The 16,761-nt window shown below is 36.5% G+C and overlaps 1 protein-coding gene across 1 annotated transcript in view; it reads right to left on the bottom strand.

The window, feature by feature from the left end:
• ADAM10 (ADAM metallopeptidase domain 10) overlaps positions 1-16,761 on the bottom strand; it is a 51,396-nt gene that overhangs the window by 25,185 nt on the left and 9,450 nt on the right. The window contains exons 2-3 of the mRNA XM_050903024.1: positions 15,002-15,152; positions 1,471-1,589 (exon numbers count right to left, since the gene is read on the bottom strand). Coding sequence (XP_050758981.1) covers positions 1,471-1,589; positions 15,002-15,152 — 270 coding nt within the window. The remainder of the gene's footprint in view (positions 1-1,470; positions 1,590-15,001; positions 15,153-16,761) is intronic.

Here is a 16,761-nt window from a genome sequence, read left to right as displayed (position 1 = left end):
AAGAAAGATTTCACTATATACAAGATATCCATTTTTCTCTTCAAGCATAAGCCTCTTAAAACTGTAGCTAGGTTTAAATGTGGGATGGAGTGAATTTGTATTTGAAACAGTCACAATCTGGAAAAGTACAACTGTCAAAGTTTAATCATTGGCAGCTACAACATGCAGCATCTCCAACAAGCCTTTTCCATAAAAAGGATGAAAGATTACTAAAAGAATGTTTATATACTCCTCCATTGAGGAGGGTTCAGAATCACATTATCAAATTATCAGAACCGTACTCATTCTTATCATTAACTAGCACTAATTTCTAATCAACAATTATCAAGAATTTTATAAAGTTCATACACAGTACTGAAATTTGGAAAAAATATCTTGAAGATATGCCATACAACTCTTAAGAGAGAACACTAAAAAGTAGAAATAGGCTTTGTAGAACACTAATTCTAAGACATTCATAAGTGATCCCAGATTTACTTCAGACTATATTCTATTAGAACGTGCATTAATATCCTGGACTTATAAGCCATATATCTTTGGAAATTTCAGAGTACTTGGAAGGAAGACTCTTGATCTGAATGGAAATCAAGAACCAACAGCAAAACAGTTTATTTACTCAACCCTAACTTTGTACTTGTCATGAAGATCATGAACAAAGTTGGGTTGAATGAGAAAGATAATAAAGGATTAAAAGAAACTGTAGAGTAAGCCCAGTGAGTAGGTTCATGTGGATCCTCTAATGTCATCCCTCAGCAATAAGGAAAGACCCAAAAGTTTTTCTGAAGTAATTCCACAAAATAAGAAAAAAACGCAACAAAAGACCCCACACACCTTAAAAGCCCTCTGACTTAAGTCAACTAGTAAATTGGTCTACCCAGATGCATATAAAGTGCTAAGCGTGCGTACTTTGTCTAAAAGAGTCACTTCAAGACTGTAGGACATTACTAACAGAGATCTTCAGGAAGCAGTTAGATTCCCTTCAGAACCAAACAGACTGTATAAAGAGGGACAGAGTAAGTCTTAATCCTTCTCTTCATCTGCTTTTAATTCCTTAATTCTCCTTCCTTCTTAATCAATTTCATCTTTTGTATTTACTGAAATCCGGTATATTACCCTTAATGATGGTAGCTCTATATTCCTTAAATTCCTTTAAGCTAAGAACAGTACCTGATTTTTTTTAATGCAGACAGCTTTTTCCTTTTTTTTTTTTTTTAAATGCATTGGACTTCTATGAAGAGTATGTTCATAAATAGAGTTGAACTTCAAATTCTATGGATATGAAAATTATTAGGTAAAATACTCATTTGTTAAGTGTGACATGAGAATAAAAGCAGATGGAGTTTAGATGCATTACAGTTTAATAACAAAGATAACCTAATCATACAGATATTCATTTTCTGCATGTACCATTAAAAAAACCTCCTGTTTAAAATGACTGCACTTCAATCCATTTTAAAGTGTTGTACTTACCATAAATGTGTCCAGTGTAAATATGGGAGGTATCATAATCAATTACTTGGTTTGATATTTCTACTTTAAAGTCATCACTAAAAAGAGATGTGTCTCTCTTCATTCGAAGGTTGAAGTGTCTAAAGTGAATAAAACAAGATGGTAAATTGGCTTTGAGCTTCAGTTACAAGAGCACTAAGCAAAGTGCTTCTAACCAACATTTTCGTGCAAACAATTTGCAGACCCTGTAAAATTTATCTATAGAAAATGTTTATAGTGCACAAGAATTAGACCATAGCCTAGAAGGATTTTCTTAAGCAAGATTATTTAGATGCTTTTGATACAAGTAGCTAAATTTACAAGATTTAAGCCAGAAAACAGGGTTAGACTTAAATGCATAAATCTAAAATGCTGACTTAGACTATACACTTGTTTGCATTCCTCCAGAAGACACAGATGTAGCTTACGGGAAAAAGCAACTATTTTACTTCACAGCACTGTGGAGCAGAAGAGATAAGAACAACTATCAGCTTATTTTACCTTCACTGCCAACATTTAAGTAATGTAAATGAAATGTAGGTGAGCTAGTTGCTGTTTCAACTGAAATTCAAAAAATAAGATGGGCAACAACATTTAATGAAAAAAATACTTAAACCTGCAGTTACATGCACAACTATGTAAACAACTCATTGCATGATCTTGTTCAAATTACAACACTACATTCTTTGATGCAAATCCTACCACTAATCTTTATATGAAACATACATTTTCTTTGTACGAAAACAAAAGTTTGGTTCAGTGAAGTCAAGCAACATAACTGAATCGTTTTAAAATGCCTGACATTATATGAATTCATACCTGTGACAACCGTTAGCTTGCTTCAGAATTTCATTTGGTATTCTCTTAAATTTTGTATAAACACATTGTGCAAATACACATCAGTGAAGTTGTTGAAACTTCAGTCAATCCAATTTTACTCTTGATTTTCTTCCTATATTTTTCTCTTTCTGTACAATCACGAAATTGAAGGAATGTTATAGTTATGTCACCAATTTGTTACACAAAAGTAACTCTAAGTTGACTACATCTGTGTCAGAGTCTTCATCTAAAAAAAAGCGACCAGTCTCTCAGTATACACAGTATACTAATGACAGAGCTGACTTTCCATAGTGAAAGTTAGTATCCATTTGTGCTAACAGCAAAATAACCAAAACAATTAAGCGCCACAGTGTAAAGTCAATTAAATCTAACTACTTTTTAGTACAGCTGAAGCATATACAAAATATATCTTCAGTCTTCACTTGCACATTAAATAATATGACACTACAATTATAAGTATTTTGAAACAACTGTACATTAAGATGCAAAATTCAAGATCAAAGAAAAAAGCCATGCCTACAGTTAAAACCTGGTAAGGGCTCTAGTGACTCATGTTGACTATTCTGTAATGCAAACAGTATTTCACAGTCAAGCCATCTTTATTTATTATTGTTGCCACAGTGTTAATAAAGCTTCAAAACAAGTATTCTCCTCTGGTGATGCGTTAGAGGTATCTACTACAAGGTTATGAAATTCTGAGATGTGGCTGGTAGATGGGGAAGGTTAAACTTCAGCAATTCCCTGTGACTCTTGGGCTTTGTGCCAAGCCAACCAGTGCTCATATTAAGGTTTCAGCATGGGTGTATTTTATAAGGGCAGATTCTCCTGTTAAAAAGGAAGAAACAGTTCACTACAGATGTGCTTGAGTATTGGAGTCACCGAAGAACACACACCAGCTAGCAGTCAGTAGCTATCCACACCCAGATATAAAGGCGTATTTTATGATAGATAGCTAGTATTTATAGTATCACATAGAGACAAAAAATAAGAATTCTTCTTTAAGTTAGTCTCTTCACTAGCCTTGTAAAACTGTCTTTTGGTAACACAGAGGTTCATGAGGATGAGGAGATGACATGAACAAGCAATCCAGAAAAACATCATAGGACAGAATGCTACAAGATTACGCAATACATTTTTCTAGGGGAAAAAAAAAAAGACTTTAAGCCACCTTGTGTAGCTCTTCTGGACAGAAGTTAGAAATGAACAGGCAGAAAAAAAAAATTAAGACCAGCACTGGTAAGAATTTGAAGAACTTAATTCAAGTACTTCAAGAAGTACCTCAAATCTCCCTTTGGTTGTAATACACTGCTCATGGTGTTACAGAGATTTGAACTCCATTTTAGTTTGAGTTTTCCCTGTGACTGAGCTCTTCAGAGTTACTGAGGATGGATCAGACTCTCCAAGTGCATCTGAACCGAAGTTAAATGACAAGAGATCCTGGATACTTTAGAATAGCTCTCCTCCCTTCTCTAATATTTGATAGAAGACTTCTTACCATAAGTCGTCTGTAATTCCGTCTCTGATGAACTAAAGTATCTACTAATCCCAGCAAGAGCACCTATTATGGCTAAAATTACTTTTTCCTGGTGAAAAAAGCAGATTTTCTGAAAAAACAACTCAATTTATATAGCACTTTTCTCTCAGAAGTGCAAAAAAGTTGCTTTAAAATTAGATTTTTCTGTATTCATGTAAGTTTCAAATAAAATTGAGGAGCAATTATTATCTCTAACACTCAACTGCATCAGCAATTTCTTTATCATTTTGAAGTACGCTATGTAAGACAATGCAGGACTTCTCATATACTAACTCCCACATTTGTCGGGGGGGGGGGGGGGGGGGGGGACACGACGACACAAAACCGACTTTATATCAGAATGAAAGTGAGTAATTTACCAAGTGTAGCCTAAAATAACACCAAGTAGATAGATAAACTAGCCTTAGGCCTCAATTGTGAGGACATCCAGAGTATCCTTTCCTCATTTGCCAAGTTATCCACATTCTCATCCTTACAAATTAGCATGACATTCAGCATTGCGCTTCTGGACTACCATTGTTGACTATCATCTAATCATGCTTTAGGATCAGTTTTGAGTTTTGCCTAGATGGCCTGCACTACAAGACTGTGCTTTTGGAGGGGCAAGGGGAAGCTCAGTAGAGTCTATTGAAGCTGGGAATGGTTCTTCCTTCTGGGCGGGATACCCTTCCATCAATATTACCCTATCTGTCACTTCAAAATGGACTGCTAGAAGTTATATGTACCAAATAAAAAGTTTCACTAGTTCTAAAATTAAGAAGCCTCTATTTATTCTCCTTTCATTTTCCCCCTCTTCTTATTTTCTGCATTGGTATGTAACTAACACTACTAATTCTAACCCATGCTGTTAATTATCTGTTTATTAATAAAACTAGTTCTATTTGCAGGATTAGAGAACTATTTCAAATACAAAATAATGCAGCAGCGTTTCACAATAACAATTCTCTGACCGTTTCATTTCTTAATTTAGTTGAATGATTAGATAACCTGATCGTCTCACAGCTATTTTTAAACAAGTCTTTTCTTGGTCATTCAAACGTGCTTGATGGGAACAGGATTATCTGCCTGGACTGTTCACCCTTTTAATAATGAAAAATGAAGTGATAAATCTTTCTTTAGTTCTCCCTCACTAAAAAAGGGAGGGGGAAAGAGAGGCAACTTGGGGAGTGGGAAACAAGCATCTATTCGTCTCTACTTCCAAGAATTAACAACTTTAACAAATCACCAAACTTGAAACAATGGTAATCATAAAACCCCACGTATTACATGAAACCTACAGTACAGAAAGTAAATTCCATTTTTATGGCTATGCAGAGACATCTTAATGTACTAACAAGCGTCAATGAAATTAACTGCACTGAAAAGATGCCAGCTTACAGGTAGGGAGGCTCCAAACTGTAATGACTGATTCAAACAAATGGATAGTTGGCAGGGACCCCCCAAAAAATCCAGTTCAACACCCTAATTTCTCAGTAAGAAACTTCCATAGACCCTACAAAATCCATTTCAGTATCTCACCCAATATAGAAGCTTTCCTAACATTTAGCCAAAATTTCTTCAAAGCTAGTATTTCTTCCCCTTTCTTGAAAGGAATACAAGCTAGTTGCTATCCTTCTCAAAATGATGTGGAAGAGAATGCATCTCGGTTTTCTTTCCTGGTTTAAATCCAGTAACTTCATGAATTCTTCTGAGGACAGGAGACCCCAGAGAAGTTCAACAAAATTTGTCTATAATCATTCCTGAATATGGTTTCTAAAACTAGCCACAATGGAAGAAGTAAGAAGCTTCAAATAAGCCTTTTGGTAATTACCATTTCTACAGCATGCATCAAGTCACCTCAGGGACACTACGTCAGATTTGCAAGTATGGAACATAGCAACTCAGTGATAATTAAAAGAATAGTTGAGAGCACCATGCTTAGCTAAAACCCAGGAGTTTCCCATGGGCTCAAGTTACATCAATCCTATGCTCTAATCATAGAGCAAGTACTTTAAAAAAAAAAAAAAAGCTGTGTGTATATACTGACAGCACTTGGTAAAATGAACATAAAGGTGTACATGTAAGAGTTAATGCTTAAGCTGTTATTCCATTTCTTTTTAGTATGTGTTACCTTCTAAGATCAGTGATTTTGCCATGATGGAATGTCCAATATATTGGGCCACTGATAGCAAGCCTGCAGACTTTTCCAAAACTGGCAGAAAGAGCTATTATCAGTGGTATACAAAAAGGCACTTGGTGCTTTCCCTTTCCTACCTTTCCTCAGTCAAGTTCCTGTAACCGGTGGCAGGCTGAGCAGGCAGAATCACTCAGTGACCAGAGGAGATTTTTAAAAAAAAAAAAAAAAACAAACAACAAAAAAACCCCCCACAAACAAAGGAGATAGAGGAGTTACTCCATAGCTGGAAGAAGTGGCTGGGAAAAGGAAACAGAAGGTGATTGGTTGGCAGCAGTATGGAACGTGACTCCAGTACAAGGAGAGTCTATTTAGGTTCATACTCTTTTCTTCTCAGTAGGAACCAGAAAAATCTTTGCAGCTGTGCCCGCATGAGCCTCCTCACAAGTCAGGATCTAGAAGATGCCACTCTGCTTCAGATGCACGTCTTCTATCCTTACTTTTCCCATTTAAGAAGTCAAAGACTCTCTTCTCTGAAAAATGGAAGGGGGTCTATAAATGGAAGGGGAGAATAATTTGAGCCCTTCTTTCTAACTGCTTCTACATGGGGCATCCCAAAATCTAAACTCGGTTCCCACAGACTGTCAGACTCATTCCAACCCTGAACTATATCAAATAGAAGACAGCTTAACAACTTAGTGGTGGGTTTAAACTACTCACGAGCTAAATCTACAGAACCATCACACTTATGGACATTATTATTTTTTACACTGTTTTCACTTACTATTAAACCGACACAACATATTCCATCATCATTTAACTGACAATTCCCATGGTCCTGCTACTGACACTAAAGATAACATATCTTTGAAACAGCACATGATAGGGTCTCCATGTTTATCATTCTTTCTATTACCCACCTAGATGCAGATAGAGGGTATCATCCTCTGGTAAGTATTTATCTAAAAAACAATCTCTACAGCATTGCAATGCTCAGCAATCCCGGCCAGAATGCTTGCAGTTTATGTTTGTTTTCCATCAACACCTCTAGGGTGGCACTTGTGATTATTCAGAGATTTCTTTCCTGACCTTCAGAAGTCAGACTTGCTAAGCTTGTTATTCTAGAAGAACACAACTGAGGATGCAGCCTTCATCCCAAACAATTTCCCACTGATTATTCTTGATATACCTAGCTGCAAGCACATAAGCTAGCTCAGGTAACAGAAACCATCCAAGTAGGATTACAAGTAGCTACATGTTGGCTAATTCACACTCTAAGAAAGTCAGTCAAGAATCGATCTGTCCTGAAGAGTATGGTGTACATATTTTAAGAGCAGAATAGTCTTTACCCAGGATTGATCCATCCCCCCCCCGCCCCCCCCCTTTCAGTAAAACTTCTTTGGGAAGTTAAGTACAGATTCTGTCACTTGGTTTCCTGTTTATCCAAAATAACCTTCCCATGTGTATTTACATAAAGTTGAATATTTATATGCAGTGCCATGTTCTAACATAATTCAAAAACATGAGATCAAAAAAAGAAAACAGGTAAAGATGTACTGCAATAAAATCACAAGGCAAAGTTACTACATGAATTCAAACTAAGAAACTAGTTTAGAAAGAAGCTTTCTTAGTGAAACACATACAGACATAGAAAGAAATCTGCTAGCTGATAATATGAGCACATATGAAGCACATAGCTTAAGTACTTTCATTTAAGTCTACCGTTTTTCATTTTAAGAACATGGCTTTTTGAGAACATGGCTGTCTACTAAAGTTTGTTGGCCAAGGAGCAAAGTTCTAAAGCATTAGTACCAATTTTAGCAGTACAACTGGGAAACCCTGTGCCTCAGCTGGGTAGTCACACCAGTCCGATGCCACTGTACCAGACGTTTCCTAGACAAACCCAAGTGAAACACTAAATACCTTTTTCCTGAGGGCTACACATATTCCAGCTCACTGTATTTAAACCCATATAATGCAAGACATTTAGCCCACAGATCCAGCCTCTAAAATATTTTTTAGATTAATTTCTAAAAAAATATGTTTCTGGTATGACCGTACCAGAAAGCTCAACTAATGTATGACTGATAGCTGTTGAAAATAATTATGAGAGAGACACCTGCACAGAAAATCAATATTAAAGCCAATCAGCAAACATTACTTCACAAATATACCTTGCCAAATGGTGCAGTGAGCACAGATCAAGACCCAAAGCCACACAATTTCACAATATGCAAGCTCTCATTATTATGAAAGTTCCTCTGCTCAATGCAAAACTCTGTAAAAGGTAGTAGAATATTTAAGAACCAATCATTTATTGAACTTTATTCCAAACCGGCTGACAGTTAAAGCATTTTTACCTAGCAGCTGAATTGCATGGTCACTCTGAAACATATTATAGCTTTACACAGCATTTTCTTAATAATAAAAACATTGTAGAAAATTTGCTCATAACTACAGAAAAAAAGGTTACATGCAGTAACATGCAGTACCTACCCTACTAATAGCAGTAGTGAGACTAATGCAGTTTTTTCTAGCTGCTTATTGATCAAATGCTACTTCAGCCCTTCAACGTAATCAGGCAAAACAACCTCACGTGGAAGCTTGCCTTACAGCATCTTCCTGACTCCTGACACCCAGTGACACTTTTGAAAGCACTGACAGGCACTTTAGCTGTCAAGTTATTTGAAGTAAGAATGACCAAATCTTGGTGCCCACTGGACTTGCCACATTAGGCACATGCATACTATTAGCCTTTTTATATAGAACCACGAAGACAAAAATTCTTCTCCCTCCTTTCCTCCCCATACAAACCCAAGAAGGACAGGATAGTAAGATTTTTCTGAACTCCCTCCCCTCCAAAAGCCACCTATTGTTGTAGTTCTAAAGTTACAGAGCAGAGCTGGATGCATGCTCTTTTGGATACATAGGGGTATGTATTTGTAGTAACACAGAACAGTAGGCAAGAACATTCTGGTGAATAAGAAAACAAGAGAAGGAAAATGTCTAATGGTCACCAAGGATCACTACAAAGGACCAGTATCACTGATTTTTAATGCAGTGGAAGCAAAGTTTGTGTTTCACCATTAGTTAGAAGGTATTCAAGTTTCTGACTATCATAATGCAAACCTCTACAAGCACTTATGCAGACTGATCTGAAAATATGATACAATAGTCCATTACATTTTGGACCACAGTAGAAGAAAGTAAGTACTTCTGAGTCCAGATGAACTGTATAAGGTGGTGGAGGCTGAAGAATGGGTTATTCCAGTTGCACCAACTGAAATAATCACCTAATATTTACATGATTTTAACTCTGTATTGAGCTAGTTTCTAAGATTTGAATATGCTGGGCTAAAAGAATCTGGACTTAACAGCTGTGAATGGTAAGCCCAAATTAAAACAGAGAAGCATTTTTATTAGTGAAGCCCACATTTTTAAACTATCTCAGGTTTTATAGAAAGACCTAACAATATTCAACAACTGAATGCTTTAATATTCACAAGCATAACCATACGAAAGGTCTTTTTATTTGCATGGCTTACAAAGAAGTGATGTTGCAAGCATTTCCAGTAACAGTTTTCCTATTATAAGGATCATGTATAGACCATATATTCCAACAAACATGTCTGAACTTAACAACTTAGAGTATTTTCTTAAAAAATAAAATTTTAGGTAAAAATCTAAGGAAAACTGTAGCTAAGTTGCAAAACATCTGAGAAGTTCTCAATGTATCTTTAATTTAGTAATAAGCAGGTGTTATCACGTGTTGAAGTACCGCTTGAAAATTCAACTGTTCACTCAAGTTGTGTAGGCAACTTTCCCAAGCGAGAGTCATTGACTAATCCAGGAGAAAGAGTGTGGATGGGTGATTAACAGGACAAATTAAGAAAAAAATCAGAGAGCCTACATTATTAGGAAAGCATTAAGTAAAAAGTTGACTGGCAGTACAGTTAAACACTACATTGATGTAGTTCCTTTATTCTTCTGAACACATCAGGGTCTCAGGAATTCACAGTTTTGTCATTAGGTAAAAAGGTATAGTTCAGAGGACAACAGATGTCAGGCAAGTTTTTCAAGCTCTGTCCTCAAAATGAAATCACTATGAATGAAGTATCAAGTATATTTCTGACATTCCACGGTTGATAGGAATTCAGTTTAAGACGTTCTACGATTAATATATTGCAAATGTTTATACTGAAAAAGTAAAGAAAACAACTTTCCAACTTCTCTGCATGGCAAGAGTTGTATTCAGTAAGTGAACAAGTGTAAGTACACATTTTGTGACTAAATCAAAACTGGGTATAAAATACAATGTCAGTTTTAGTGATGTCCCAACTTTATTTTCAAAACTACTGACAGTACCATGACATGCAAAAGAAAGTTATGCCATATTAAATTCCTTCACTTTATCTGAAACTGGTGCCAAAGGTATTGCTCTTCTATGAATCATTCCATGTATTTTAGGTTGGTTTTTCCAGCCCCCGCCCCCCCTTTTTCTTTTTTTTTTTGGGGGGGGGGGGGGGAAGCGGAGTGGGTTGAAAAGCTACTTTATAACAGGAACTTAGTTGGCCAATATTAAAACTGTGCATTCATTATCTTTGTATGAACCTTCCCTGGACTCAAAGGCCACCTTGAATTAACTCTCACTAAAACACTCAATATAAACTGGCAGGTGGAAGAGCTATGATACATAACCAGGATTGTTTTAAAACTTCATATTCCTTCCAATTTGAAGCATTTTAGAAATGAGCACATTTTGCACCACTGGTTAAGCAATGGTGTCAACTCATCTAAACTACATGGTTTATGATTCAAAAGAATTAATAGATATCCATAGCTTAGTTCCAGCAATTTTAACTGCCCTATTGAGCTAGTGTTTCAGCATTGAATAGTGGCTGGTTTGGTTTAATTCATTACATCTGCCATAACAAGTTGTATTTTAGATTACCCAACAACAAAAGTTTTGAAAATTTTCTATTCTTAACAGAATGTGTAGCATTTAACTTAACAGAATGTGTAGCATTTAACTTAACAGAATGTGTAGCATTTAATGCTGTGTAGCATTTAACTTTCAGATCAAGGTTCAATAAGGCAGGGTTTCTCAATGACAGCATGTTACACACCCGTTTGTATAACTACCAAGTCTGGTATGGAAAAAAGGTAGCTTTGGGTTAAATTCCATCATTACAGTATCTATTTCATTATTAAACTGGTATTAGCCCATGGTTAAATGGTCACTTTAACTTGGTATAAATATTTAATATTTACATTTCATTTTTATTTTTTCCTTTTTCAACAAAAGGGTACTATGAAATACTGTTCTTAAATCCAAACAGTCTACTGAAAAGAACAGATGCTACCTACACAATCATAAAATACTTGTAGCTGCCAGCTGTTTTCTGGACAATGACACTGTAAGTTTGATGAATGCTAGTCTGGCATATGTCAGCACTGCCACTGAAAAGGGTAGTATTGCATCTTCCCTCTCACCACTTCTGCTTATTTCTGCACACTTTCTTCTTACAGCAAGTTTTCTTATATACTGAATTGAATGACAAATTAATCTGGCTGAAAAATAACGAGCCAAATCACTTTCCCATCTTGATTGCCCAACTGACCAACAGGTGCTTCCTCTGACACAAATGGAAAGATTTAAGTTTATAAAGTTCAAACTGGTACCATAGATACAGCATAAGAACTGTTGTGGTCCAGCTAGCTTCATTTGCTGTTTCCAGCAGTGAACAGCAGTAAATATTAGGACACCTTTTCCATTGTTTCCTGGCTACAGAAGACAGCCATTTCATCAGAAGCCAACTCAAAACAGAAGATTATGATTTCAGTACTCATAAGTAGCAGCTGCTTAGTATCTTTATTAAGTTAAGGAGATGCAAGTTGGACAGCTGTATGCCAATAAACCACTACATCTGGACAAACTCTTAACTAACCATTTGGTATAAGGCCATTCAAAAAAATCAGGTTTAAATTTTCTGAATCTCAAACCTCATGTTGACTGAATGCCTTTAAGTTTCATCACCTGTATTTAAATAAAACAGCAGTTTAAGAGTCAATTGGCTAAATCGAAACAGTTTGAGTATTTTGCAAAAGCTTTATTTCCTACCTTAGCACAAAGTAATTAGAATATTTGATAGAAAGGTTTTAATGTTGTCATTCTCAGTGATGACATAAATCACTTATAAACAGTTATTCACAATAAACTAGCTGCAACTACAAAAAGGCAATCCTATTTATACAGTTTTTCAAACTGCTACACACCTTCAAAGCTACTAAATAGACTGTATGAAGTAAAACACAATTCACTTGATGCTTCCTAATTCATATTTAAAGAAAAATGAAAATATTTTGTAAGAACACACTCAGATCAATTAACAGCAATTTGTGGACTAAATTTACAGCCTGTCAACTACCCTCTCTTTGGCAGGAAGTGTTAGATGTGTCATAGGAAACTACCGAAATCCTAAATTATGGACTTGTTTGACCTTATAGTACGTTTCCATTCAGCCTCCTCAGTTAATGATGGATTTGTGCCTCAGAGCATAGGGATTTAGAATCAATTCCACATATAAATACCAACACTTTCTTTCATAAGTAATAGTAGCTGTGTCCTGGTTTCGGCTGGGACAGAGTTAACTTTCTTTTCAGTAGCTGGTACAGTGCTGTGTTTTGGATTTAGTGTGAGAATGATGTTGATAACACTCCGATGTTTTAGTTGTTGCTAAGTAGCGCTTATCTTAAGCCAAGGACTTTTCAGTCTCCCATGCTCTGCCAGCAAGCAGGTGTGCAAGAAGCTGGGAGGGAGCAGAGCCGGGGCAGCTGACCTGAACTAGCCAAAGGGGTATTCCATACCATGGAACATCATGCCCAGTATATAAACAGGGGGGAGTAGGCCAGGAGGCGCGAATCGTGGCTCGGGAACTAACTGGGCATCAGTCAGCGGCTGGTGAGCAATTGCATTGTGCATCACTGTTTTTCTTTCCCCCCCCCATTATATTCCTTTTCATTACTATTATTATTATTATATTTCATTATTACTATTGTTAGTATTATATTTTACTTTAGTTATTAAACTGTTCTTACCTCAACCCACGAGTTTTACTTCTTTTTTTTTTTCCCCTTTCCTCCTCCTCACCCCACCGGGAGGGGGAAGCAGCTGCGTGGTGCTTAGTTGCTGACTGGGGTTAAACCACAATAAGCTGTTATCAAAATCTTTATAAACCTGTTTGTCTAAGGTCTGGTGTGACTAAGATCCATGAAGTAAGAGAGGAAATCTTTTTTAGATCTCATTATCGCAGGTATGGCTAACATTTTTACATGATAAGGATTTTCAGCCCACCTTATTAACACAGATAGAACGCACAGGCTAAAGCTAAGAGCTCTATTTTACAGAAGAGTATTATGGGATCTTTACCAATGACAAGATGAACCTGCTCAAGTGGACTGAATTGTGGACTGCTCTCAGAAAGAATGGTCTCATCCTCCCTCCACCACCCTTCATGTCATACTGATTATTTTTTTTGCCAAATAATTTTCAGCTGGATCTGTTCCCAGATCCTATTCCTTGCATGGTTTTAAGACTACTAGTGCTAGCACAAAGGTGATGCTGGGAATGTGGTCAGGCCTGTTCCTCTCTGCAGTAGTACACACTTTGGTAAGCCTAAATTAACCATCAGCCTGCAGCTTAAGAATGGCAGCATTAGACTGAAACTAAACTTCACTGTCTTGCAACCTTGCTGGAGATTGAATTTAAAAGTGGAGAGGTTTACAATATGAGGAACCTCTAAAACATTCTACCCTGCAGTCTTGTTTATTAGAACAATTTAGTAGTGAAGACTAGAGATTGCCTGTGAAACTGCAGCAGAGACAGCAGCAATATGACTCTTCTTTAAATAATAAAATTCCCTGGACTAAAAATCACACCCAAAAATATGGTTTTAAGGACAGGACTTCAAATTCAGGATTTGGGTTGCACTTCTACAGCAGTTACAAATACAACCTTAATGCTAACCTTTTGGGAGCATGCACTGAAATTCAGTCATTACATCATCATCCAGTAGCAACACTTCATTCCCTGAAGAAATTACAAGCTGGCACAAAAGCAGAACACTTACTCATAAAACAATATTCCAAACACAGATTCAGAAGACCTGGTTTTACCTTTGCTCTGTCAAACTTCCTATGTTTCTACATATGGCTAGCAATTATTTATCAAGTTCTAATTACTTAAATTGTAACTCAAATAATTAGAAAAGCAAGGGCAATACATATTCCTAAAATATATTAAGACAGTGATGCTGCAAAGGAGGCAGTCAAAGAAACAAAGCTACAGACACAAATATTTTAACTTTCTTCCTATTCCTCCTCAGTTATACAAATAGCAGGCAATTCTAAAGTACAAAGAGATCTTCCTAAGTGAAACCTACAAATTATATTTCAGTTGCTCACACTGACTATCTAACTTCTGTACTGGATCTTACAACCACATGTTAAATGCAAGGCAAAGCAAGTCTTGTAACAGCAATTATGTTTTCCCCATGTCAAATAATTGCCAAATTCCACAATAGCACAGAAAACAGATGACACCATTACACATGAAACGGAACACTTTTTTGGCCTATTTTGTAGTTTCAAATGTAATTTGAAATTTACTTTTTCTCAATTAAATCTCCTCAGGCAGTTTGGCATAATTTTTGTAAAAAAATATGCCAAAGCTGCATTATAAACTCAGAATCAACTACCATTCTGCTCCCAGTATGATTCCATTGTTTAAGCTTCAAAGTGCATTAATAGTTACCACTAGAAGTTTAAATGAGTGATTACAAGCAACAATTTCACACTCATACTGGACATCAGAGCAAATACTTCATAGAAACCATAAGTACTGCATTTTAGTGTATTCTAGCTAACATTTGTTTGATGACTGTATTTCACCATTTACATTTCACTATAATTAAAACACATATATGAATACGATATTAAAAACAAATACCTTTGAAAATATCACTAACCTTCCGTGAGCATGAAAATCTAGGCGCAAGAACTGATCTTCATGCGATACTGCTCTTTTGGCACGCTGGTGTTTTTGGTGTAACAAATCCACATCGTAAGACAATCCTTCATAATGTCTAATGTACTTATTTAGAGGATTTCCATACTGGCCTGAAAAGAGAAAAAAAGTAAGGTTTAGCACGTCTGAGAAATTACTAAGGTTACAACCACACTACCAAGTATGGCAGTTCTGTGGTGCAAAACAGTTGGTGATGAGGACCCAACTTCCACATTATATGAATTTTAGCTTTCTTTTTTCTCCCTTGCACGGTTCAGATTCATTCTACTCTGGTCCCACAGACTGAATGCACACTTGCAGTTAGAGTGCATTAGGTGGACCTTGGAAGGCATCTTCCACTTTAATTTCAATCAAAACGAGTATAGTTCATTTACTCCAGAACTACTCCACAATGCAAACTACATCACTGTAGCCAGGAATGCTTGAGGAGATGTTTCAGAAATGCACTCCTGATCCAGACACAGAAAGTGCAACAGCTGAACACCTTTCTTCTGGTTCCCTATAAGAACTGTACTTCCAGCTTCACTCTGCACTCATGACACCGAATATCTGCTCAGAATGTTTATATTCCACATGCCAAATATCCAGAAAAATTAAAAGCAAGTCATGCCACCTAGCAACGCAACCTTTTGTATGACATGGAATGTTCTACCACATGGGAAAGTTTTATTAAACATGTATCTCCAAAGATGTAGATTCAGTTCAGTCTATTTTGGACACTTCCTTCTGAGGTAATATTTCTGACTCACAGTAAGAGTGCAGGACATAAAACAGGGAGAGATTTTAGTCCTCCCACCCTGATGGAGGAAGGGACATGCAGAACTGACCAGAGGCACTAGCATTCAAGAGCTCTTCATAGATCTATAATATGCATACAGAGGACCACCATATCAGCTCTGTATTTACACTAGACATTAGACATTTTACTGTAACACAGTATTTTTCACTCCAAGGGCAGCCTCAGTAGATCAGTAACAGGACAGAAAACTCCTTGTGCTGCTCAGACACCTGTCAGATATACTGCTGAGACGTACTTTTGCCTACTGAACAGCCAACAGGCCAGTAATCATAAGAACCGAAATCATAAAGAAGTTAACAAAGCATTATTTTCCTCCAGACAAGGACTCACTATATGCATTACAGACATTTGGTTAATTCCGATTTTGGTCACTTCTGAAGAAGAAGTACACTGTTTCCAGCTGGGATTCACCTTCTTATTAGTTAATATATCCCAAGCAATCATAGCAATGTATGCACAATAAATTGACAGTACAGCATGTATTTCATGAGAAGTATATTTTCCTGTCCTGACCACCAGCAAGGTCTCCATCCCCTGCCTCTGCACATTCAACACCAATACTCTTCATAAGTCTTACCACACTTTTATATCAAACACCAGCACTAGAACACTATGCATGAAAAATATTTCATCTACCGGCTGAAAGTAAACACAGATGTTGTGGAAGGAATTATTAAGATGAAGTGATTCAGTAACTGTGATCAAAGACCAAAAAAGATAGAAGTTCCAACAGTACAAAATAATGTGGAGAAATAGGAAAAAAAACAAAACAAAACACAACTTGTGGAGCAAACCACTGTCTTTGCAATGAAGGTAGTGCACAGAGTATGTTTTATATACACAGTGAAAAACAGTTTTTAAACAGTTTCTATTTAAAATATCCAATCATAAGGAATTAATTT

Source organism: Gymnogyps californianus, chromosome 11, assembly GCF_018139145.2.
Source record: "Gymnogyps californianus isolate 813 chromosome 11, ASM1813914v2, whole genome shotgun sequence".
Lineage (NCBI taxonomy): Eukaryota > Metazoa > Chordata > Aves > Accipitriformes > Cathartidae > Gymnogyps > Gymnogyps californianus.
The sequence above is the reverse complement of the archived record's forward strand: the minus strand, read 5'-3'. Positions and strand labels throughout refer to the sequence as shown.